This window comes from Panthera uncia, chromosome D4 (assembly GCF_023721935.1).
Source record: "Panthera uncia isolate 11264 chromosome D4, Puncia_PCG_1.0, whole genome shotgun sequence".
NCBI classification, from domain to species: domain Eukaryota; kingdom Metazoa; phylum Chordata; class Mammalia; order Carnivora; family Felidae; genus Panthera; species Panthera uncia.
Window position 1 is genome coordinate 91,208,080 of NC_064807.1, and position 26,241 is coordinate 91,234,320.

The 26,241-nt window shown below is 60.0% G+C and overlaps 1 protein-coding gene across 2 annotated transcripts in view; it reads right to left on the reverse strand.

Annotated features, from left to right (window-relative positions):
• The window catches only part of EXD3 (exonuclease 3'-5' domain containing 3), a 79,365-nt gene that overhangs the window by 1,466 nt on the left and 51,658 nt on the right, over positions 1–26,241 (reverse strand). For both annotated transcript variants that reach the window (XM_049632520.1, XM_049632512.1), the window contains exons 18-21: positions 25,850–26,011; positions 15,639–15,692; positions 15,271–15,402; positions 1,126–1,219 (exon numbers count right to left, since the gene is read on the reverse strand). In XM_049632520.1, coding sequence (XP_049488477.1) covers positions 1,126–1,219; positions 15,271–15,402; positions 15,639–15,692; positions 25,850–26,011 — 442 coding nt within the window. The remainder of the gene's footprint in view (positions 1–1,125; positions 1,220–15,270; positions 15,403–15,638; positions 15,693–25,849; positions 26,012–26,241) is intronic.

Consider the following 26,241-nt stretch of genomic DNA (forward strand, 5'->3'; position numbering starts at 1 on the left):
GCCCCCCCCCCCCCCCCCCCCCCCCCCCCCCCCCCCCCCCCCGCAACGCAATGAGGCCATGACCTCCATCTGGTCTCCCTATCTTGCCCTAGTCGGTCTGGCCTCAGCCTTTACCTGAGGCCCACGAGATGCCAGCAGGCCCGCAGGAGGGCCACCCACCACCTCAGGACAGGCGTGGGCCTCTGGGCAGAGCGCTGGTGGCTCAGAGGAGCCGGGAGCCCAGTGGTGGCGCGGCTCTAGCAGAGGGCAGTGCTCGTACCCTGCTCCTCCCTTCCTGGGCCTTGAACATGTCAAGGCCACACTGTGGAGAGCTGAGAGCTGCTGGGGGCTGGACACAGGCCATCACGATGGCTCACCTGAGGAGCTCCAGCCCCAAACCTCAGGGGGTTTCGGAAGAACAAGAACACCTTCGTGGGGACGTCACCGTCTGGGAGAGCCACGGCGAGCCGTGCAAAGGGATCTCAGAGGCACCCTAACCTCAGGCTGACCCCCCTGGAGAGGGCACTAAGACACTCTCCTATCCATCCCATCCTGCTCTCCGCTGAGGAGCAGCCGGGAGCCTGGGGAGGAGCTGCGAGGCTCCCTCTGGTGCCCCTCTCTCTAGAGGGCGGGGGAGCCGGTGATAGGAATGGAAGGGCACACTCACTGCCCCAGCCAGCGACTTCAAAGTCTCCTTCCAGTTTCTAGTTTTACAAGGATGGAAACTGAGGCTGGGTCCACGGTTGAGGGGGTTGACATCTGGGGTTTGCCCTCCTTTCTGTCTGTCTGGGATCGTCCGCCTTCAGATTGCTTAGCAGGTGCCAGTGTGCAAGCAAATGTGCATCTGTGCACGTGCACGTGTGTGCAACAAGTGTGTACAAACAGGTGCGTGCCGGCACACATGCCTGTGTGCATGTGCACTCTGTGTGAAGGGCAGGGTGACCGGAGAGAGGGCGGGGGACCCCACACCAGAGGGGCCCTGAGTGTCTCAGCTTCCTGGCCTCCTGGGCCTGTAACCTTTGCGCAGCGTGAGCTCTGTCTTTCCACCGGTCCCTGGCCGGCACCTCCCTGGTCATCCCTGCAGTTTAATCCCACAACTGGGCCACTGTCCACAGAGCCCACACCTAACCCCATGGGGCAACATACCTGTGATGCTGGGGCCTTCCGGGCGGCTGCTGAGCCTCACCAGCTGCTTCATCATGTCCTTGGAGACCTTCAGGTACTGGTCACAGTTACAGGCCTGGGGACAGAGAGGGTGCTGAGGCCAGGTGAGGCTCCGCCCACCTCCCACCCCCAGCCTCAGGCTCCTTGCAGCTCTGGGTCTGGCTAGGGGGTTTCACAGCGACAAAAGCACACATCCCTTCCTCTCCTTGCAGGACAGGGCACACCTCCTCCTGGGAGCCCTCCTGCACGGCACTGGATCCTAGTGGGCCCTGGGCAGCCTCTTCTGGCTCATGAGACCCTGTGGGCCTCTGTCATCACCTGGGCTGTCCTCCCCAACCGCAGAGCCTCGAGGGCACAACCAGGCCTGGGCATCCCTGGGCTAGCTCAGCATCAAAGGGTCAGGGTAAGAGGCTTGCAGCGGGCCCCTCAGCCAGGCCGTTTCAGTGTCTATGTTTGTAGATGATGCCTGCTGCCTGACCCCGCCCCCCTGCCCCCCGGGGCACCACATCACATCTACAAGGGATCAGGAGGGAAGCCACTTTTGCTTCTATTTGGGGTCCTTGTCTAGGACGTGCAATGGCTCTTGGAAGGCACTCAGCTCGGCCCTGCTGACCTTGCAGTGACACTGGGGGTGGGGGCAGGGGCTTCTGGGGCCCATCCTGTCCTCCCAACACAGCTGCCCCAGGGTTGCTTCATGATGGCCACTGACTGACAGGGTGAAGGACCCCAGGGTCCCCGTGATGAGGTAAGGAGGGCCCAAGGGAGAGTGGGAGGGGCCACTGGTTCCCAGGCAGGTGGGCACAGGTGCTCATGGACACATGCACAGCCAGTCACAGCCCTTCCCCAAATCAGAGAGGCCTGTAAGAGGAGGATGAGCCTAGAGCAGGGCCTGAGGGTGGGAGGGGGCGTTCCGGGGCCACAGGGAGGAGGGGTTCATGATCTGTGCTCATGGGATCACTCCCGGGCCCCTCCTGGAGGAGCCTGACCAGTGCCCTGAATGACACAGCTCCCAGGGGTGGGTGGGTAGGTGGCAGCCACCAGCCCCTGGAGCCTCAGGGTGTGCCCACGTCAGGGGCGGTGCCCCCTGCCCCCACACGCCCTTTTCCCATGGGCCTTTCGACACCATGAGCTTGCTGTACTGCATCCAGCATCGGGAGCCAGGGCCTGGGGGCGCCGGAGGGTGGGGCCACCTCTTCGGGGAGGCCTGGGTGGGGCTGGGGCAGGGCCGGTGCCAGCAGGACCCTTCCTCCTGCCTCTCTGGGGGGGGGTGCCTCCTGTCCCCTGGCCACCTCTCTGCCACGGGGAGTCTGCCGTGGGCCCTGGCCTCCCGGTCACAGACCCAGGGACCTTCCTGGGCAGGAGTGCAGGTGGAGCCCTGGCCGCAGGTCTAGCCTGTGGTCACTCCAGGTCCAGCTGGGGAAAGGGTGGTCGCTGCCTTGGGCTGCCCACCACAGAGAACCGCGTTCGCCCTCCTCCCCCGCTACCCAGGCCCCCCCAGGGGACGGAGCCTGTAGGTGTGAGAGGGATGCTGCATTAGTGGGAGGGGGTGGGAGCCTTCCCAGGACCTGGGCCTGATGCACACACCTGGGTGGGACTGCCAGCTCACGCTGAGTCACGGCACGAAGACAAACCACCGGTGCCATCCACAAGGACCTGGCCCCACCCTCGGGAACCACCGGTGCTGCTTTTCCCACGGCTGCTGCCCACTGCTGGGCCCTGCCGTCACCCCATAGGGCCCTGGGAGGCCCTGTCCCACCCCCACCCCCAGCTGGAAAAGCCGGTTCTACATGCTCACCCCCTCTCTGCCCTGTGCTCCCCATCTGCAGGAAGGACCAGCACCTAGCGGCTCCCTGTGTCTCCTGTCCCCGTCCCCTGCAAGGTCCACCTGCCTCACACAAGGCTGAGGCCCTGCTCTTTGGGGCCCATGGCCCAGCACAGGCCTGGTCATGGGCTAGGTGCCAGTCCAGCAGAGGTCCCTTCCTGACACCAAAGGGGGAGACATTGCCTTTCATTATGAAGAAAGGGGGCTTCTGAGGGGCTGAGTAACTTGCTTACAGGGCCCTCGGCTAGCGAGGACCCCACACCGGGGTCCTCACGCTGACCCTTAGGAGAGGGGGTATGTACAGGTGGTGTCTGGGCCATGCCCACTCCCCCTTGGGGGACACATGAACCCGAGCCTTGGGATGCCAGTGGGCCTGGACAGACTGCAGTTGGGGTCCCGGGGAGGGCCCTGGACAGGGGCTGGGTGGTATGGTCTTGTGAGTCCAGCCTGGTCTCTGTGTACCCCCATTCAGTCTGGGAGTCTGAGGGCGGGGAGGGCCTCCAGCCCCAGAGCCTGGCTGGGCGGGAAAGGCCAGTTGAGTCGGGGGCTGGAGGGGCTGGGAAGGCTCATGGCTTCCTGGTCCCAGGAGTCCACCTGTGTGCCCGGTCCCCACAGCTCTTACAGCTGCTTGGAGCCAACACCCACTTGCCATGCTGTCCCAACTCAGGGCACTCTGTCTGCCTGGGGACTGTCTCGGCCAGAGACCTGAGCCCACAAGGGGGAGGTTGCCTCCCAGGGGCTGGGCCGCCAGCAGTGACTGGTCATCAGGACTGCTGGGGCCCACAGACCGGGAGTTAGGCAGACTTGACCTTTTGGCCCACCCTCTGCAGCCCCTTGCCCCTCCCTGGGGCCTGGGGAGGGCGGGAGAGGACTGCTTTGGCCACTTCTCCAGGAGGCTCTGTTTTCTGGGCTTCTTGGGGGTGTGACAAGAGGCTATAGCAGGCACTTGGGACACCTGCCCGTTCCACTGAGGCTAAGACTTGGCAGGGGGGAGCTGGGGGGCTTTGAGGGGCCATGCCCAAGGGCGGGGCCTCCTCTCAGGTCTGAGCCCAGGATTCGCAGTCACACTCACCCAAGGAGTGGTCGTGGCCAGCAGAACCAAGAGCTGCGCAACAGGCAAGGTGGCAGCATCTGTCCTGAAGTCTGCGTCCCTGGAAACGTCTGTGTTCCCACCTGCCCTGGGTGCAGGGCCACCCACACACACACAACCCTGGTCAGCATGCCTGCAGGTGTCTGCTGTGCACAGCCAGCGGACAGCTGGCACACAGGTGTAGAGTGCAGAGGGGCACGCCCCAGCCAGGGCCACAGAACGGGCTGGGCAGGGCCAGCAGACAGCTCGGAGGGGCCCTTGTACACGTTCCTCTCCAGAGGCAACCAGCCCTCCCTGGGCCCAGGACAGCACAGCCCTGTTGGTTGCTTGTAAACACCCTTGGGCCCCCATCAGCCTTGAGCCCCAGGCCTCAGCAAATGGGGGGTGGGTGTGAGGGAGAGAGGAGGGCGGGATAGAAGCCATACCTGGGACTCACCGGGCAGGGGGTACGTGAGAGAACACGTGTTCGTAAGGGTGCAGGGCCTGCCTAGGCTGGGAGCCCAGAGAAGGGACCCCCGCCCTAAGAAGGATGTGAGTGGGGCCTCCTGCCCAGCCAGCAGCCAGGTCCATGACCTGAGCTCCGCACCACAGGCTGGCTGCCTGGGGAGTTCACACCACCCTGCTTCCCCAGCTCGGTAGGCACTAGGCACCGCTGAGAGTTTTAGGCTCCAGCCGGGAAGTGGGCCCAGGCCACTTGGGTGCCCTCCTTCTGAGCAAGGGGCAGGCTTGTAGAAACCTCACTCCTGCCTGACGGCAAGTGCGGTCCAGGCTCCAAGCGGGGGCCCTGCCAGACCCCTGCAGCCCCCACCCCCAGTGGGGGAGGGGGGAGTCATTCTGGAGCCCAGGCCCTGGAATGCCATGTTTGGGGATTTCTGACCCACAGGCAGGGCGGGTGGGGGCTGGGCTCAGAAGCTGTGGCATGTTCTAGAGTAATGGGCTATTTCTTGCTCATTTAGAGCAAATTGGAACAAGAGCGAAGCATAAAAAAGCAGAAGAAAAGAAACAGCACTTCGTCCCACCGCCTGGTGGGAAAAGCCAACGTGGCACTGAGAATGGTTTCCGGCACCTTCCCGAGCACATCTACACACGGCCAGCGTCTCGGATGCTCCGGTCAGGGTAGTGGGAGCCCTGGAGGGTCTCAACTTCAGGACACCAGCATCCCTGTTCCCAGGGTGCTTTCTGCCCATTTGGTCTCTGCCAAGCGCCACCTCCCCCTACAGTCCACACTTGCTGTCCTGAGGCCTCCCCAGGCTGGCTCATCCACCGTGACCGCCCCCAGGGCCACCCTAACAAATGGCGCCGGGTGCAGGGCCAGAGGGCTGGGATGAAAGGCCACTGGCCTGACACCTTGCCCGGACGGGGCGGGAACAAAGCCCCAGAGGAAGCGGTGAGGCCTGGGTCTGCTCCACACCTCACTCTCCCACACCATCCAGGCAGCACCTCGTGGGGCCCTGAGCCATCTGCCCCCAAAGGTGATGTGGCCCTGGAGCGGAGCACGACTGCTGGGGCTGGGGCCCTCCTCCAAGACAAGCACATCAGCCAGCTTTGCCCATGAAGACCCTGTTGGCCCCCGGCACGGGGTGTTGTCTGATTGCCCAGAGGAGATGGGACAAGGGGCCAGGAGGACGGAGCCCCCTTCCTGCCGCTGGTCCGCAGGGCATCTGTGAGATGTGACCCCATCCTGCTGGCCTGGGGCGAACGCTGGACAGAAGGGCCAGGACCCAGGCCCTGCAAGGAGCGCGTGGCTGGGGCTGATGCACAGGCCTGCAGGCCTGCATGGGAAGGTTTTCAAACCCAACCCTGGTGCTCTTCTGTCTGTGGAGCAGGCCCTCCTGCCGGTGGCCTCCAACCTGGATGTCTATGACCCGGGACAGCAGCCCTACAGGGGCCGTGCTCCAGCGCCAGCCCTGTCCCCAGGCCCGGGAAGGCCAGTTCCCATGGGCCCATCCCTTTGTAGGCTCAGGACAGTGTCTCCACAGACACAGCAGGGCCTGGGCACAGTCAGCATTGTGTGGGTTCCCTAGGGGGTCAGGAGCCACTGGCACTGGGGCGTGTGGGGTGCAGGAGTCCCCGAGGGGCTATGACTGGGCCCGTGTGTGAAGCTGGCGCCCTGCAGGTGTCTCTCTCATAAGCATTCCGGCATGAAGGGTGCAAGAGCACTGAGGGTGTGTGTGCATGTGAGCAGCACAGAGGCATGAACAGGAGTGAGTGTGACTGGGTGTTCCAAGGTGTGGATGAGGGACCTGTGTGACGGGGTGTGTCAGGGCGAGTCACTTCACATGTCCCCTGATCCTGGGAGTGTGTCTGTGTATGAGCAGTCTGTAGACAGGGGCTTGTGTGCACCTCGCCAGGGAGTGCAGGAGGGGTGCTCCCGGGGGCCTCTATTTTCAGTGGCAGGAGACCTGAACATCCACCTCCCCCAGCAGGTGTGGAGGGGACAATGGCATCTGGGACCTTCCCGGCTGGCGACCGGCTCATGGGGCACAGGCTCAGGCTGATGCCATCTTGTGCAGCCTTCTGAGGCCAGCACCCCGCGACTGGGGCCTTGGCCTCAAAGGCAGACGTACGGCTGGCGCCTGGAGCCAGACACCCTCCCCGCCAGCCTCCTGCCGGGCCCACCTCCTGCTACAGGGACGGGAGGGCCTGCTGGACTCCCTGGGAGTGGACCCCCCAGCTCCAGAGCTGCCCTCATGCCTGCAGTGGGTGAGGGCGGGCTGACAGCTCACAGTGAGGGCCCCAATAGCCACGGCTGGGGGTGGATACCCCTGAACTTGCAGCAGCACATGGCTGGTCTCTCTGATGGCGAGGGAGGGGGGAAAAGGGTGGTGGGTGGAATGGGCAGAGGGGCACAGCATGCGTGACAGCCAGAGCCTGCCCGAGCAGGAAGCCCTGCCCCGCCTAGGTGTACCCTGGCCGGGGAGACTCGGGAGGGTCACAGCCCTTCCTCCAGGCCCCTCTGGGGCTTGCAGGCTGGAGCCCTGGGCAGTGGCCACACATAGGACTGGCGGGTGGGCCTCCTACTTGGCATCCACTCCCCACCCTGGGTGCCCGGGCTTCTGAAAAACTCCTCCTCCAGCTGCACCAACCATAGCCCAGGGCCCACTGGGGACCCCCGTGCAGACCCCCTCGTGGGGGCAGTGGGGCCGACTCCAGCCCAGGCTATCTGAAGCTGGGTGGAATGGACCCCCTTGTTCCGGCTCACTTGGGTGGGCCGGGGCTGACCTTCATGGAGGCAAGCCAAGGTGAGCCAGGGGGCCCAGACTGGTAGTCAAGTCCTGCCCTGCTTCCTCAACCCTGATAGGACACAGTCACAGGCCCCCTCAGGCAGCCAGCGAGAATTTGGGCCCTGAATGCGAATTTCAGATCAAGTGTGGGATGGGATTACAGTTCTATGTGAGAAGGTATTCACTATTTTCTGCGGGGTCTGTATTTGTACTTCCTAAAACCAGTGACCTAGTCTCTGCAGGGTATTAGGAGGAACCGAGGCCCCAGAACCTGCTCCCGGTCAGGGAGACCCTAATGAGGAGTGAGTGCTTTTGTCCCCACTCACAAGGCAGGGTTGGCCAGGGCCCCCTGGGTCGCTCCACGAGGCGTGGGGGGCCAGAGAGCACCTGCCCTAGGTTAAATCCAATACAATCTGGCCTCAGGCCCCGTGTGTGGGGTGCTGTCTGCCTCCCTTTGGCGACCTCAGCAACCCCTAGGCGGCACCCCCTCCAGTAACCCCCCCGCCAGGCGCACCCCCCCCCCCATCCTGGGGCTCCCGGGCACCCCAGCGCGGCGGGCGCAGCGCGGCCCGTTCCCAGACGGGGGAGGGGCAGCGGGCCGTGAGAACCAGCCGGCGGCCGGGCCGCGTGGGAAAGCGGGAGGAGGGGCGGGCGGGGAAGGCGGGGCGCGCCTGGGAACGGCCCCCGCCCCCGGCCGGCCTTTGAAAGGGCCACTCAGGACACCCGGCCGAGATTCAAAAGCAAACGGTTGCGCCTGCCTTCCCGCGCCAGGACCCGGGGCCAGGGGGGCTGGGGTACCCCTCCCACCTAGGGCCAAGGGAGGCAACGGGCGCGGGGTGGGGGTGGGGGGCAGGCTAAGGAAGTTGGGGAGGGGCCCCGAGGCTGTGCCAGCCGGGATCAGCTCTGGTTGTCCCCCTTCAACAGACAAGTGGAGCCAAGCCCTCAGACAGCAGGCAGCGGCCTGGAAGGGAACTGGAGCCCTGAAGCCTGGGGTCTGAAGCTGTCTGAATGTCTGTGGGGCCTGCCTTTCACTCACAGCAGGCCTGCCCTACTGTGTTCCCAGCCAAGGGAGAGAGGAGCCCCCAAACTCCTCCAAAGAGTGGTGATGCTCTAGAGATTGGGCTGGGGGCCTGGAGGCCTTCCTGGAGGAAGTGACAGACAACCTGGGGCTTGGTGGACCAAGTGGGGAGGGTGGGAGATCAGGTGCCAAGGGGGCCACAGTATGATGGGCCCAGCACTGTGGGGAGCCAGCCTGAGTGGGGGCTGAGACAGGGCAGGGGTCCCCTGGCCCTCTCCTCCCTGCCTCTTCCCAGGGCCACTGAGTCAGGCTAAGAGAGGCAGCTCCTTCCACCACACCTATGCCTTGAAATGCGTTTTCCAAGATGAGGGGAGGAAGCAGCAGTCCTTGCTGGAGCCTGACTCCCCCTACTTCCCTGAAGGACCCTGCACCACCTACTCCCCCACCTCAAGGGAGGAGTTCGGGCTTGGCCGAGCAGGCCTGTCTCCCTTTGTGGGGTTACTCTTCCAAGGCCCCTCCCTGTCCCTGGCTGGCTGGGGTCACACCCAGCCCCCATCCTGCCAGAGCAGAGGGCCCTCCAGGCATGCTGCTCTGCCTCGGACGCCCCATCTGCCCTCAGTGATCTCTGGGGTCTACACTTGTCCTGAATGTGCTCCTCTCACAGTGGGCAGTGAGTAGGGCCCCCTGGGAGAGAGGGAGGAGGGGATATGCGCCACTCCCCAGCCCCAGCCAGGGAGGGAAGAGAGGCTGGGCGGGAGGAGGGGGGGGGGGCAGGGGGGGGGACCCTGGGGTTTCCTCCCCCCCCCCCCCCCCCCCCCCCCCCCGCCCCCCCAGCGCCCTGCTGCACCGGCCATCCAGCCGTTGGTCCCTGCCTGGCAGACCCTGTTTTACCACCCGTGGGCCCTCCCCAGACCCAATCCATGGCTGCCCATGGCCTCCTCTCCCTGCAGCCCCAAGGGGGGCTGGCTGCTGCTGGCTTTACACCCCTGAGGCCAGCCAGGCCTTTCTTTCTGTATCTAGGGTTGAGTGGACAGTGGGTCCGTGCTCTCAGGCCTGCCGTCCCCATCCAGGCCCATGGCCACCCACCACGCAGCTCACTGCCCCCTGGCTCTTGGGCCCCACTTCTGCTTTGGGGCTGGCAATCGTTCAAAAGGAAGAAGAGTGCCCGCCTCCACGGTCAGATGCCAGCCAGGCCCCTAGGCAAGGGTCAGTCCCCTGGAAGGGCCGTTGGGTCCCTGAGAAAGCAGCTGTGGGCAGTGTAAGGACACACAGGCAGGGCTGCTGCCAAGACAACTATTTGCGGACGCTGAGATGTGAATTTCACACGATTTAGCCGCAGGCTGCGGTGTGCCGACACCAGGGGCAGGGTGTCTGTCTCAGCCTGCCGGTAACCCTGAAGCTGGCTGCGTGCGGCCTCGGTGTGCCTCAGTCCCTGAGCCCCAGGCTCCCTCGGCCCGTGTGGGGCTGTTCTGCTCTCCAGCCCGGAGGCCCGGCTGGTCACCAGGGGCTCTGCCCTCCCTCCATTTCTTCAGAGCCCGGTCCTCGGCCATGTCTGGTCAGTGGTTCTGGACAGCTCCGTGGCTGGGGGCTGCGCAGCGGGTGTGGAGGTGTGGAGCGGAGAGGGGGAAGGACCTAGGTCCTCAGAGACACGACCGCACCCCCAGACAGTGTGTCGTGGGCGCCAGGTGTTGTTTTACTGTCCAAGGTGTCTTAACTGGCCGCAGGCCCAAGACGACAGCACTGGGGGTGCCCCCGCGGCCAGCTGTGCCTGGCCCATCCTCTGGTACATGTGACCACCAGCTGACCAGCAGAGGGACGCCCTGGCCCAGATGGCTAGGCCTGCACTGTCCTGCCTGAGGGAACCTCCCCACCGTCCTCGCCCCAGACTCCCAGGGGTCTGTCTTTGGCCTGCACCAGCTCCTCAGGCCCAGGGCACACTGGCCTGACTCGGGGACATGGATGCGTCTGTCCAGGCCACAACAGTCCACCTGCATGCTGAGTGTCCACGCACCTGTGGACACTGGGTGAGCACGTGTGCCCCGTGGCCCTGTGTCCAGTGTGGTCCCCTCACAGCGTAGCCAGGCCAGCCTGTCACCCCTTCTGAAAGTGGACAGGACGTGGGCTCACTTTTCCATCAACATTCCGGGGGTCCAGCCAGAGAAGCCCCATCCAGATGGGCCTCCAGATCGCTGCAGGGAAGGCCCATTAAGAAGCACGTGATCGTCGACGGCCGGGTCTTGGAGCACAGCCCACACAGACTGATGTGTGAAGGAGAGAGGGGCTGGGTACCCGGCTGGGCGCCTGGCGTGAGCTGGGCTGGGGGGACTCACACATCAACCCTCCCGGACACTGGCCCAGAGGCGCCCTGGCAGGTCTCAAGGCCATGAGCACAGGACTGGCCCTAGGGCCTCCTCTCAGCCCAGGCCACTTCGCGGGGTGGCACAGGTGCCACTTGTGTAGCCGTGGAGGATGAGGGTCTCGTGGAGATGAAGCAGGCAGTGCTGACTGCTGGACGGGCCAGGGCCAGGGGTGCGACCCAGGAGTGCCAGGGCCCTTCCTAAAGCGGCTGGGGTCAGATTGGAGCCACCAGAAACTGGGGGGGGGGGGGGGGGCAGGCCATTGGGCCCGGGCCCTTAGTCCCCAGGGCCATCTGGTGGGAACTGAAGCTGGGCTCTGGCCGAGGACCAGGGCTTTTCTGGAAGGGAGGCAGGGCAGGGGGGTGGCCCTGCAGGCTGTGGGGCCTGGGCCCACCCTGCTGTCAGCCCCCAGGGACCGCACTGGGACATCACCCTGGCTAGCATCCTAAGGCTGGGGGCGCACTGGCCTTAATCCCTGCCAAAACCTGCCTGGTGGACCCCACTGTCCTTGAGGCCCCATGTCGGCACGGAAACCCGACGCCAGCTGCCCCCAACCCATCCTCCCCCAGAGCCCCCCGCTGCTCCCCCTGCCGCCTAGGAGCCGGCGGGCCAGGGTCTCTCCCTGTGCAGGGTGGTGGCCACCCCTCCTGCAGCCTTTGTGCCTGTGTGACCCTGGGGGCACGGAGTGTGGGAACAGGGCTGGGGGCCACGGGACACAAAGGCTGGGGAGGGGCGGGGTCAGCGGCCACTGCCCCTCTTCCTGTCGGTTCCTAGTCTGGTCGTCAGGAAAGAGGGAGGGTCTGCAGGAATGGGCTGGGCACAGGTGTCCCTGCTGCCCCAGGTTCTGGGCATGGGTGCTGGGAGGTGGCTGCCTGCAGTCCCCCTCACATCCCCAGGCCAGGGGAGCCCTCTGCTTGCATCCGTCCCCTGCCAGAGATCAGTCTGGGCCGGTGTCCACCTCCACCCCGGGGGCCCCCCGCCCAGCCCTGTTGTGTCCTGGGTGTCTGTGAGCCTGTAGCCTGAGGCCCGACCTCTTCTAGCTGCAGGCTCCTCTCTGGCCCAACACCCTCCGTCTCCTGGGGACCCTGTGGCCAGCACTGCCTGAGAGCTCCCCAAGGCAGGGTCACCGTCCTGCAGTGGCCTCTCCTCCCGGGTGCCCGCTTCCGGAGGCCAACGTCACGGACTCCTAGGACACGCCCCGCTTGCACACGGGGACCACAGCCTGCTCCCCACCATAGCGGAGGGGGACCAGAGGGACAGTAAAAATAGACATTACACTTGGGCTATGTCAGGGGTTCCTGCTTACGCTTTTTTTTTTTTTTTTTAACTCCAATCTCTTTGATAAAATATTTTCCCATAGCGGACGGCACTGGGAACATCCATTTGGCGGATGTTCCTGACGGACGATCCCAGGCCCAGGTGGCCATTTTCAGGGGTCCATGACCCTGCCCGCCACAGGAGACCCACCACCCCCTCACCCGAGCCCCCCTGCCCACCTCTGGCCTCCACCACGTGGCTCCCTGTCCTCGTGTGCAGACGCCCCAGAAAGTGGACCCTGTGCCCAAGGCACATGCCGAGTGTCAACACAGCTTGGAGGCAGGTGCTGGGCACTAGAGTGGGGCACGGCCACGGACCCCTGGCCGGGCACCTAGCCCAGGCCTGGACCAGCCCTCTCCCATTCTGACTTGCTTCCCGCCTTGGACCCTGATGCACCGGCCCAGAGAGTGGCCAGGCTCACTCTGGGAATGCCTGTGTGTCAAGTGGGTTTTCCCTCTGGGAATGGCACTAAAATAGCATAAGGAAGGAAAAGAAAATGGAAAGTCAGCCTGGCAGTGGGAGGTCTCCAGGGAGACAGCCAGCTCCAGCCTGGGCCGGGCGGCAGGGGCTCTGAGCCAGCGTCCAGGGTGCGCAGGCCCCACTGGAGCACAGGGCGGGGCCCTGAGGACAGAGGCCCTCCCTGGGTCAGTCCTGAGTGTGCCGCTCCCTGCTGGTCAGCGGCAGGCACTTTCTCATGCCCAGACCGGCTCGAAAGCCAGTCTAGCCCATGGGGCCACGTGGAGCCAGCCTAGTGGCTTCACTGAGCTTTGGGCCATCGCCTGGGAACGTCTGTGGGCCACCTCTTCGGGGCTTCTCAGTGCTTGCCACCCATCTACCTTGCCTGGCCCTGAGAACAGCGGGGCACTGGGTGGGGAGTAGGGGTGGCCAGTGTGCAGGATGGGGTGGTTGGGCGTTCCTGGCTGTCTCTCAGGCTGAGCTCCTGGGGTTCAGCTGGGAATGCCGTGGCGGAGGGGCTCCAGGAGCTCTGGGTGGGAATGTGGCCGGAGGCCTGCCCAGACCTGTGCTCACAATGACCGGGTATTTGGTCTGAGAACATGCGTGGGGACCCCGGCCTCAGGCCCAAGCATTAATACTACCAGCTCACTGACACAGAGTAAGCTTAGTCCTCCCACCGCTTCCCCAGATGTCTCTGTGGTGACCACGGCCGGTTCCAAATTTAGAAATCCTGGCTTCTCAGAAACCCCTTTCTCTGCCCACTTGGCTCCATAGAGTTGGCCTTTCAGGCTCCTTGTGCACATTCCTGGACCCTCCCACACAGTTATCTGCCACCCAGGGAGGGTCCTGCCCTGGGGCACACCCAGCACACTTTCTTTTGGAGCTGAGCTCAGCTGGAGGCCACTGGCCAGCCTTGGAACCAGAAGCTCTCCAGGCCCTTTCTTGACAAAGGCCCATCAGGCGTCCACATGCAGCCCTACACCTGTGCTCCTGCCTGCTGCCTGTCAGCCAGCCCCTGACTGCAGCCACACACAGGGGTCTCTGCCTGGGACGCCCCCTCCCCCCCCCCCCCCCCCCCCCCCCGCCGGGGGCCCCCCCCCCCCCCCCCCCCCCCCCGAGCCTGGGGTGGCTGCCCTCTGCTTCTTGGCCAGTGCAGTCACATGGCACCAAGTCGTGGACCCTGTCTGTCCTCCTCCCCAACTAGTCTTGGCGGAATGCATATATACCTCAAATAAGGACAGTGCTGGGCAGAGCTCCCGAGCCGAGGCTTCCCCTTCCCCATGCCCGTCCCCAACCTAGAGGGCCTGATGCGTGGGCCTCCAGCCCAAGACCCCAGGGAGCCCAGACCCAGCACCTTCCCTCCCTGCTGGCCAGGGGCAAAGCCTGAAACCCGAGCCCACTCCTCACCTGCTACAGATGCCACCTCTCACCTGGGCTCCCTCCCCCCCACTACCTGCTGCAGCCAGAATAGGTCTTAGCACCTCTGTGCCCCCGGACAGCGTCCCCCCGGTGGGTTGTCTTCTGTCCTGGGGTGCTGAAGAGCTGCCCTCTCTGGCCAGGGCACTTGCTGGTCCCCTATCAGGGCTGGTGCAACTCTGCCTCCCAGCCTTTGAACTGGCTCCATACTGCACCCACCCCACCTCCCCGGGGCACGTTCTGCATCCCGCCCCTCGCACCTGGCAGGGCAGGGGGGCTCTACAACTGCCCAGGGCGGAGGGGCAGGTGGGGCCGTGGACACTCTTCTGTGTGCGGCTGCCCTCGGTGCCCTCGCGGGCCTGAAGGAGGTCAGCCTGCTCCCCAGCATGAGGCTTCCCGGGGCACGGGTGGGGGTTTCCTCCCAGCCACACAACTTCCTGTTTTCTCAAGAAAACTTAGCAGCAGAGGCTCTGAAAAGCTCATTAAAATGCCTCCCAGGCATCCCGGACGTCCTGGGGTCTTTACAACACTTGTCGGCTTGAGCACAGACAAAGAGAGGCCGCAGACAAGGTTCCTGTCCTGCCAGAGCTCACTGAAGGAAAAGGCCCCGCGGTGCACTTCCCGCCACTGGGATGACCACAGTCATTTCTGGAAGGGCCGGGGCCCCGGGGTCTGCACAGGCTGTACCTGAAGCTGGGTGGAGGGGGGTCCAGGACCTGAAGAAGGGCCTCCCTCCCTCCTGTCTCCCACACTCGGCTGCACGCCTGCCCTCAGGGTGCCCCATCTCCAGACACAGACACACCAAGGTGGGATGATGTCCCATGAGCCTGGCTGGAGACCCTGACCCCTACCCCCCTGCGCTGCAGAGGTGAGGCCCAGTGTCCACCAAACAACTGGGCTTGGAGAGGTGCTCCTCACAGAGCTTCATCATGGCCCCAACTCCAAATAGTCCGGGAATAGCCAGCACTCTGCACCAGGAGCCACTGAGGTGCACTTAGGACTGTGCCCTGTGGGGACCCCATGCCGCAGTGCAGCCACGCCCCGGCCTGCCCCACCTCCCCCTAAGCCGGATATGGGGGCTAGGACTCGGTGCACCCAGGCCGGCAGAGAAGGGAGAGGAGGGCGCCCCCTCCCTGGTCCGAATTGGCAGACAGGACCCAGGCCTCTGACCCCTCTCTGATCTTAACCCTAGACATGGCTTTCCCGACCCAGACCTTTCTAGACCTTAGAATGGACCCAGTGGCGCCCATCTGCCCCAGATGGGGCAGCGGCGGCCGCTTGGAAGGGCACAAACGCTAAAGCACATGACCTCTGCTGTCTTGCCACCAGCCAGAGACACGCTGGGTCTCCTCTCACAGCAGTGGCTTCCTGACAGCCCTGGGGCTCACACACTGGCCCAAGGCAGGCCGGGGGCAGGTGGGACTCACCTGGCAGCGGCTGAAGATGTCTGCGTGGGTGACCCGAACGTTGAAATGCCTGAGCACGGCCTTGGCCTGCTGACGGGCCTTGAGGGAGCAGTCCACCCAGAGGCAGCGCCCAGCCCCGACCTGGGCCCGGAGCTGCACGGAAGTGTAGCCGCTGAGCCGTGGGCACAGGACGCAGAGCCTCTCCAGGCCCACCTCCCCTCCCTGGGCTCCGGGGCCAAGGGCTCCTCCCCCCCAGCTCGTCCCCCCAAGTGGGACAGCCGTCAGCCCCCACTCCCACTAGCCCCCGCAGCGAGCAGACCCCGAGGGCGGTGGCCCAAGGGCCAGGCTGAGGCTCCCTTGGAAAGATGAGCCATCTTCAGGGCCCCCACCTTGTGGTACGGCAGCCCCGACGTCAAGATGATCCTTCCCTCCTGCCTGGCAACCTGTGGGGAGGCAGAGGGACAGGTGAGGGGCAGGCTGGTTCCAGGACAAGGGCTATTTCTGCCCCTGCCTCTGCCCTGTCCGGCCTCTGTTGCCACCACCGCTCACCCACCACCCCCCCCCCCCCGGCCCCCAGGCTGCCCGCCTGGGGCCTGCGTGGCCAGCAGAGTCCCGGTCCGCTGCCTCATTGTGCAGATCGGTTCTTAAAATCATGCAAACGTTTTACATAATTGCAAACAAAATTTGAAATAAAAAAAGCAATCTCTAAAATTCCAAAGATGACAAGACCAATGAACTGCAGAGAAAGAAGTCTTCCAAGCGCCCTGAAAGCGCGGCGAACTGACGGCGCAGCTCCAGGCTGCCTGCTAGCGGCCAGGGCGAAGAAGCCGGGCAGCGGTCCAGTCGCTGGTGCTGACTCTGGCGGCGTCCCTCGAAACGCTCGCTGCCAACTGTGCCAAAGACAGATGGCCGACGCTGGTGCTGAGCTGGGTCCGGGTGGGAGAAGGAAGGGTGAGCATGGGAACCAGGGAGGTGGCACCGCGGCTTCAGGCCTGACGGGAGCTTCGGTACGAATTTCACACGTGCGTGTGCACACACATTGAAAAGCATTTCATCACTCTGTCTACCACAAAGGCCTCCAAATGAGAACAACCATGTAGCCAGGAGCAGCCTGTGCCCAGACTGGTTTCCAAACAGGTGGAAAGGGAATCGGGCTTTTTTTGGAGAACTAGCTGACTCCAGGTCTGAGGCAGAAAATGCACACAGTGAGGCGGGCACATCTCGCCATGTCAGAAAGCAAAGAAGTCATCAAAGTCCACAAGTGTCACGTGAAAAGGACTGAGGACCCAAGGAAAGCTCTCACATGCCCCAGGGGGGCAGGGCACCCATCAATGAGGTGACAGCAGCAATGCACAGAGACGTCAAACACGGCGATATTGATGGGTTCGGCACATTCTAAACAATCCCTAGTGATCTCTGAAGTATGCAAGGGGCCAACACAAAAATGTAAGAGTTAAAACTATAAAAATCTCTTTTTTTAAGTTCATTTATTTATTTTGAGAGAGAGAGACAGCATGAGCAGGGGAGGGATCGAGAGGGGGTGTGGAGAGAGGGAGAGAATCCCAAGCAGGCTCCACGGTGCCAGCTGCGGAGCCCGATACGGGGGTCGAACTCACAAACCATGAGATCATGACCTGAGCTGAAACCAAGAGTTGGATGCTTAACCGACTGAGTCGTGCAGGTGTCCCTAAAACTAAAAGAAAACTAAAAACTAAAAATCTTAAAAGAAAACGTGGTGTGGGAAATGCCATGGCATTGTATTTGGCAATGATTTCTTGGATATGGCACCAAAAGCAAGGCCAACAAAATTAAAAACAGAAAAATTGGACTTCATGGAAATTTAACACTTGTACATCATAGGACACCATCGAGAAAGTGAAGAGTGAGTGAAGATATTTGCAAATCATGTATCGGCTCTGGGATTAATATCCAGAATGTATAAAGAACTCCTACAAGTCAGCAACAAAAAAGCAAATAACCCAATTAAAAATGGCCCAGGGGCTTAAATAGACGTTTCCCCAAAGAAGACGTGCAGATGGCCAACAAGCACATGAGAAGACACTCAACATCTTTAATCGTTAGAGAAATGCAAATGCAAACGACGAGATACGACTTCACACCCATTAGGGGAAATAAGTGGTAGTGAGGATGTAGAGAGGTTGGAGCCCTCATGCGTGGCTGGTTGTCATAAAATGGTATATTCACCACGGAAAACGGTATGGCAGTGTCTCAAAAAGTTACACGTAGAATCATCATACGATCCAGCAATCCCGCTTCTAGGCATAGTCACACAGGAACCGGAAGCGGAAACTTGAACAGGTACGTGGACAGAAAGGTGCGCACTGGCATTACTCACAACAGCCAGAAGGTGGAAAGGACCCAAGCGTCCAGGTGAGTGGGCGCACGTGCACACGCACACACACATACACACACGCGCACACGCTGGAATTTATTCAGCTTTAAGAAGGAAGGAAAGTCCAACACGCTACAATGTGGATGAACCCTGAAGACATTCTGCTCCGTGAGATCACCCAGACACAAAAGGACAAATACTGTACGATTCTGCGTATATCAGGTATTCAGAAAAATCAAACTCATAGAGGAAGAAACTAGAATGGTGGGTCCCAGGGGCTGGGGGAGGGGGATGGAGAATGTTTAATGGGTACAAAGCCTTTCTTTAGGATGATGAAAAATTTCTGGAGCTAGATAGTGGTGATGGTTACACAACACTATGAGTCCTTAATGTTACTAAACTGTACATTTAAGAATGGTTAAAATGATCAACGTTTTGTATATTTTACCCCAAAAAAGAAGAAAAAAAGCAATAGAGCGAGTGGTTACCTTGTAGTGATAACAAACATACGTCTGTGTGATGAATAAAAAACAAAATAAACAAACACAACTGAAGTAAATATGAAGAAAGAAGCAAATGAATGGAAAGTTAAGAAAAAATATACAGACAAGGTATACGGAAATGACCAAGCATAGGGGCGCCCGGTGGCTCTGTCGGTTGAGTGTCCGACTTCGGCTCAGGTCATGATCTCACGGTCCGTGAGTTCAAGCCCCACGTTGGGCTCTGTGCTGACAGCTCAGAGCCTGGAGCCTGATTCTGTGTCTCCCCCTCTCTCTGCCCCTCCCCCGCTCATGCTTTCTCAAAAATAAATAAGCCTAAAAAAAAAAGAAGAAAAGAAAAAAAAGAAATGACCAAGTACCGATGACAAACATCTCAACAGCAACGATGGACACCAAAAAACAATGGGCTATTTTCAAAGTTTGTCAAACTATAGTTATAAACCCAGAACACTCTCTTTCAGGAGAGAGAAAACATAGAGATTTTTCAGGGAAAAATAGCCCCAGTGAAAGGATGTAGTAAAAGAAGTTCTTTTAGCAAGAAAGAGCTTGCTTTTTCTTGGAGCAAGTTCTGTTGTACAAGGGCACATGCACACAGCATAAACTCTACAAGCCATCAAATACACAAAATAAATATGACGTCTAATTAGTAGAATCAAGAAAAACCACATTGTGTTAAAATATTGGAAAATAACAACAGGTAAGTTGGGAGGGAGAAAACTGACTCGATCTAAGATCCTCGTATTAACTTTAACTCTTGACAACGTTAACTCAGATATAAATGTTAAAATTTCTAGCATAATCTCTAAAAGAACAGAAATATAACTTTTAGGGGCACCTGGGTGGCTCCGTTGGTGAGCGTCTGACTTGTGACTTTGGCTCAGGTCACGATCTCACGGTTCGTGACTTGGATCCCCATGTTGGGCTCTGCGCCGACATCGTGGAGCCTGCTTAGGATTCTCTCTCTCTCCTCTCTCTGCATCCCCCCCCCCCCGCCAAATAAATAAGAAATGGAATTTATAACTTTCAAACTAACAGAAAAATAGAACAAGGGTGAAAAGCTAAAAGAATGTTAAGAAACAAAGGGAAAAAAGAACAGAAGTAGAAGCAACAGAAAACAGAAGTTAGGGGAGCACAACTGAACCCACAGGGTATTAGCAATTACATTAAACGCACACAGACTAACCTAATAATTTAAAAAGCAAAGATTGTCAGACTAGATTTTTTTTTCACATTTAGCTAGAAGCATCTTATAAGAAACGCATATAATACACCTAGGCTACAAGAGTAAAGGAAGGTTGAAAGTAAATGGACTAGGAATGATATACAAATACTAACCAAAGAATACTGGAGAAATGACGTCAATATTAGTTAAAATAGACTTTATGGCAAAGAGCATTACTAGAGCCAAAGAGGTTTATTATTAGGTAATAATTGTAAAAGATTTCAAACAAGAAGATATAAGAAGTCTAAAAATTATATGCATATGCACCTAATAACATAATTTAAAAACATATAAAGCAAATGCTGACACAACTACAAGAAGAATTTGATGAACCCACCATCATAGGAGACTTCAGTACAGAGAATTAAGCAGAAAAATAATTGAGGTACAGATGATTTGAGAAATACATTAATTCAGTTTGATCTACTGAGTATGTGTATGTATGAGAGAGAGAGAGAGAGAGAGAGAGAGAGAGAGAGAAATGAGCATGATTAGAGGAGAATATGTATCATTTTAAAACCCACATGGGGGGTGCCTGGGTGGCTCAGTCAGTTGAGTGTCAGACTTTGGCTCAGGTCATGATCTCACGGTCAGTGAGTTAGGGCCCCGTGTCGGGCTCTGTGCTGACAGCTCAGAGCCTGGAGACTGATTCTGTGTCTCCCTCTCTCTCTGCCCCTCCCTGGCTCATGCTCTGTTCTCTCTCTCCAAAATGAATAAATGTTAAAAAAAACATTAAAAACAAAAACCCACATGGAACATTGATTAAAAAGATCGTCTACTTGGCTATATAAGGCAAGTCTTCACAAACATCTAAATTAGCACTATATAGACGATGCTCCTTGATTACTATTCGGTTAGGTTAGAAATCCATTTAAAAAAGAGAACTATAAAGCTCTAAAACTCCAAGCTTTCTGAAATTAGAAAATAGTTTCTAGAGAACTCTTGAGTCAAATAAGTAATTGTAACAGGCACTCAAAAATTATTACAACTATAGAATAAGAAAAGTACTACACATCAAAACTGATGGAATGCAGTGGAAACGGTACTTGAAGAAAAAATTTATGGTCTTGAATGTTTACATCATCAAATTCAAAAGGCTGAAAGTTAAGGAGCTAAGGGGCACCCCACTTGGAAGTAACCCCAAGAAAGCAAAAGGAAGGAAACTATAAAGATAAGAATAGAAGTCAATGAGACAGAAAACAAGAATGAGATAGAAAGGATCAACAAAGCAGATACCAGTACTTCGAAAAGACTCATTAAGTTAACAAATGTCTGTAAGATCAAGGGAAACGGAGGAGCGCGAGTGCCCGACGGTGAGACCGGAAGTGTGAGCGCTGCAGACACGGCGGGACTCACGCAGAGAACACCAACGACGGTGTGGATCTGGGACACGGGGCGGGAGGGACACGCTCCAGAAAAAGATTAATTACCAAAAGTGACCCAAGAAGATGCAGACAACTAAACAGTCCTGTAATTATTAACTAAGAAAGAATCAGCTCTAGAAACCCCTTCCCCTAACATGTCAGGCCCGGAAGCCTCGCAGGAAGTCAGCCAACATTGGAGGAGAAGGGAATTCAAATATGACTCCAAGGTGCAGAAAGAGGGAAAGCGCCTCCACGTGTTTACGAGGCCAGAAAAGAGGGCGATGACAGGAGCAGTGCTGTGTCAGACGTGTTCCTGGGGGGACCCAAACTTCCCAAATAAGACCTTCAACCCAAGGCCAGCGGTATAGGAAAGGGTCACAAGCTGGGCCAGGACAGGTCCAACCACGGAGGTTGTCTCGGTTGCTGCAGAGGCGGCTTTCGGCAGATCCCCATCTCCTTCGTGACGGGAGGGCAGCTGGACATCGGCTTCGTGCTGAAACAGCCCCTGGGCCTTGGAGGGCGCGGGGCCAAGAGGCTACCGCTTCTGTGCAAGTGAGCGAAGGATAGGAAAGGGGCAGAAACTGAGGCTGAAAGGATTGGAGAGGGAGGAAGGACAGCTGTCCGTAGGCGGTGAGTCCGCAGGAGGCCCCGAGACCTGACTGCCGGCTCAGCAGAACCGAGGAGACTCTCAGCAGGCTTCTGGGTGTGAGATCAATTCTTGGCAAAACCGCCAAGTTCCTGGGTGAGCTCTGCCGAGCGAGGCAGTGGGCCTTAGTGGAGAGGGCCGGGGCAGAGAGGTGGGAGGCCGCCTCCCTCCCCTCACCTGACCGGCCGTCAGTGCAGTTCCAGGCTTTACCCGAGCGGCTGGGCTCACCCCACCTCCCGCCGAGGTGAAGAGCAAAGCCAGAGGGATGGAGACAGGGGAGACCTTTCCAGGGCAGGGTCCCCAAACCCCCCAGGCTCACTGGCTCACTAGAAGGACTCGTATGTGTTCTCGTTGACGGCAAAGACTGATTCTGGGGCAAGGACATGAAGCAAAACGAACACGTGAAAAGGCACACGGGCGAGGGGCTAGAGGCACGGGGTGCACCCAGCAGCAGGGGCACGCAGCAGGGAGAGCTGGCTGTCAGGCAAAGCCACAGGGGCTGTACTGGGGCCGGGTACACGGGCACCTCGGCCTGGCCTACGCCCAAACTGCCGACTCCCAGAGAGGCGGGGGGCGGGGGGGGTCCACACAGAACACACACTGTGTGGACGCTGCAGGCACGGTGAGCCACCTTCAGCATTTCAGGAAAGTGCCGTATCAGCGAGGGAACGGTTTGCCGGCCGAGCGCTTCTGCGCGGGCCTCTCGAAGGACGGCGTCAGGCCCGCTCCACCGACTTCCTCACTGAGCACGTCGTAGAGCTGGAGGCGGCAGCAGCTGGTGAACACAGCTTGGTCGGTAACCAGAGATCGGCGAATTAAAATACACCATACAGGACTTCACACCGACAGGACGGGCGAGGACAGCTTGGTGCCAGTGGTGAACTTGGCTTGTTCCCACTTGCCCGTCCAGAGGCGCAGACCCTGGCTCTGCTGTCCCGCAATCTCAGGCCTGCGGCTTCTCCTGGGCAGATACGGAAGCTCTGCAGTCCCCGGTGCGGGCTGTGAACACGAAGTGTGAGGCCCACGCCCACTCCTTCCCTTTGCCACTTTGTCTGGCTGATTCCACGCGCTGGTTACTTTGACTAAAACGTCCTGAGGCGTTCACCAGTCTCTTCTTCCGTAGGTATTTGGTAAGGATATCCAGGGCAGGCAAGATTTTGAGTGCCTTTTGCCACGTGATGCCACGGATTACCAGCGACCTGTCTCCTGCGGGAGACACTGCCTTTTAAGGTTGCCAGATTAGAGCACCGAGTTGGAAGCCCCGGGCCCCACTCAGAGGACCCCTCCTGAAGGCTGTGCTCTGGAACCACATCTGGCACCAGCGTCTGTAGGAGCTACGGTCGCCCGGAGAAGCAGCACCAGTCAGAGGCATAAACAAGGAACTGGCTCTCGCTCATGTGGCTGGCCAGGTGCACCTGAAGTCCACCGGGTGGCCCATCGGGGGCGGGTCATGAGCGGCAGGACACCACAGGCACAGCCCAGAGCTGTGGGTGGACTTTTTCCTCAAATTCCGGCTTCTGCCGAGGGAAGTCCTTCCCTGAGGACTCGGGCTTGGTGGGCACCCTCATGCCCTCACGGCCCTCCATAGCCTTTTGTAAACTCAAACTCTGACCTCTTCTCCATGGCACCTGGCCTCCCCTCGGCCACCCTTTGGAAATCAATCACTTGATTTTAGCATCTTTCACGGTCCCACCAGACTGAGAAGCCTGCCCCCCCCCCCCCCCCCCCGTCACCCAGTCTGGCTCCTCTTTGCTGAAGAGACCTTCTCCCAGCTGACCCTGTCCTCTCCCACTTGACGAGAAGCAGCAGGAGGCCCCGGGATGTGCCCTGAGCACCTACATGGGGGCCTCAGGTCTGGGGGCCTGCCTGACCAGCGCAGGACACGGCGCCCCGTTCTCTGCGAGCACCCCGCCTGCCTGCAGGGAGGACGCCCCTCGTGCCCCGGGGCCCTCAGCAGCAGAGCCTCGTTTCCCTCCAAGAACGAGCTTGTCCGTGCACTAGCAGCACACGAGATGAGCGGTACAGGAGGCGGGACCTCGAGGACAACTGCCCGCATACAGAACACACAGTTCCCTCGTGGGAGTTCTGATGCGGAAATACACGGTCCGGAAAGGTCCACGGAGGAGGACGGAGAGCAGCCAAGGGACCCAGCAGCTCGCTCTGGAAAGTGCCCGAGGCCCTGCCCCCGCGAGACCATCACCGCCCAGAGCGTTTCTGGCAGCAGACAAGCAAAGGGGCGCGAAGCTTCCTACTCTGGAGGCCCTGAAAATGCAGAATCCAGTCACAGCTTTGACCAAAAGGCCTGCTGGGCAGAAATGAGTCAAAGGGACTTTGGAAACTGGATGGCTGACAGCAGTCCACGGCAAGTACGACACCAGGGCAGGGTCCGGGTCTGGCTCACACCTCTGTCCACAGGTTTGCACCACTGAGAAGGACCACCCACAAATGCTGCCTTCGCCAGGGTGGGCCGGGCATCTCCTCTCGACTGAAGCTGGTGTGTTTTTAGGTCTGAACATCCCAGCCCCGGCCGGCCCAGCAGCACTGAGCGGACCCTGCTTCTGTCTCGTGACCTTCAACGCCTTCCACCCTCGGTCCGCCAAGGCCGGCCAGGCTTCTCCCCTGGTGCCCCAAACCGCCCTTGATTGCCAAGCTCCTTCCACCTCCGTCCATCCGTCTGTTCCGGCGGCGCCACACGCTCTGCCACCAGGACCTGCGCTCCCTCTCTTGCGCCGCCGGAACGTTTCCCCCAAGCACCACTCTGCAGAAGCTGGGTTGCGGCCGGGCTCTGGGGGCGGGGGCAGGCCCACCGGGCAACACCACCCTGTGCCTTGACTCCGACTCCTCCCTCCTGTTTCTGCTTGGAAGGGCTCATGTGATGACGCTGGGCCCACCTGAGTGATTCGAAATACTCTCTTGATTACGGACTGATTGCAAGTTGATTAGTAAATTACATCTTTAAATCCCTTTTGTCACACAATATAAAAAAGCACAGGTATAACACGGGTGTTTAAGGAACACGGGAGCCAAACCCTGTCTCCCATTTGCTGGCGATCACACGCTCTCTGGGGGGCTGGTGGGAAGACACCGCCCCCCTGGCTCATGAATTCCTTGACCGATGACGTCTGGTCTGGAGTCCCCGAGAAGGCAGGCTGGCCACCTTGGTCTTGGCACCCCACAGGCTAAAAGCAGCCGTAGCTGGGAAACAGGTGTTTTCTACAGGGACGGTGGCCAGGGCCAATGCCAGGACAGGCCCCTGGGAGAAGTGGCCGATGAGGGGCCAGAGATGGGGGAGAGCGCCACCAACCCCTCACGAACGGCAGGGGCAGGCAGCCTGGGGCAGGCTCCATTCTTCTGGCCTCAGCTTCCTCATTGTTGGGGGGTGGGGGGGGTGACACCAAGAATAGCCACCCACAAGTGCTGGATGTGTCGGGGGGCTGAGCCACGAATGGCCGGCCCTGCCCGGACCCAGTACGTGATATACAGGCAACCACGGTGGCTGCTTGCTCTGGGGCTCCCGGGCCACAGACAGATCCCAGTGCTCTGCCGTCTCAGGGCCGCCACGGGCTCCGTGCTGCAGCCAGCCATCCAGTGAGCCTGGGGACCCGTTCCCAGAAGGACGTTTGCAAAGGCACAAAAGAAACCACGATTAACGGAAAACTACATTACAGCCATGTTCGTGCTCCCCTACAGCAGCGTGACCGGGAGCAGCCCAGGTGACCATCCATTCACACAACAGGACACTATTTGGTCGTAGAAAGGAAGGAAGCAACGGCACATACAAGAACATAGATGAACCCGGAAAACGTGCTGAGTGAGCACAGCCAGACTCCAGAACAGCCTCCCCCGCCCCCCGGGGACAGACACGGGATGGCCAGGGGCCAGGGGCCAGACACGGGATGGCCAGACACCCCGGGGACAGACACGGGATGGCCAGGGGCCAGGGGCGGGGCTGGGGGGGGTGACAGTTGTGGTTCTGGTCCCACAACACTGCGGATGTACAAAAAGCCACTGAACTATACGCTCTGATGGGTGAGTTGTGTGTTGAGTTTTATCACCATGAACCCGTGGAAAAGATTTCCATCCAAGTGCAAGCCCCTGAATTCCAAGACCCCAGCTCAGGATTTCTCCATGGCCCCGGGGGCTGGTGTCCTCACAGGCAGGCTCCTGCCACAGCTGAGAGCGGAGCTCCTTCCTGTGTGGTGTTTCCAGGGGCCACAGGACAACGGGGTGGAGGTGGGGGCGAGACCACCGGGGTCTGCCTGGGTCAGGCCCACTCCTGCAGGAGCTGAGAGGGCTCCCGCCGGCAGGCCCCAGGTGCCCGGCAGCCACAAACATCGCTGTCCTTGGAGACAGTGTCCCTCACAGGCCAGGGAAGCCCTGCCCTCTGCCCCGGGGCTGGGTCTATGCAGCAGGGGCACCACGGCAGCTTGAGACACAGCCCCTGCTCCCGGCGGACAGGGGGAGAGAGGGGCCCCGAGCCCCAGCTGGGTGGGCACGAAGCCCCGCCACGCTCACCTCAGCTGCCCTTCGGTGGTCCTCGCTGGTGCCCAGCACGCGCACGTCCGCGCCCAAGCAGCGGAGGCTCCTTGCCAGCCCCTGCAGCATGTTGTCGCACACCACGCGGAAGGCCCTGGCCGGGACCTCTGGAGCGGCGTCCTCGCGCTCGGCCACAGGCACCTGCAACACGGCCCTGCTCAGAGGCCTGCGGCCCCCCCTGCCCCGCCCCGGACTCTGTGGGGAGTGAGCGCCCTGCGGGCCGAGTGGCCAGCTCTTTCTCAGCCTTTAGAAAGAGGATCGCGAGCAGTATGGCCTCCATGCAGAAAACAGCAGACGAACACATTAACAAAATGATGCGAGATCGCTCGCACCGGGCCCAGGCAGGGCCTCCACACGTTTCCTGGGGTGGG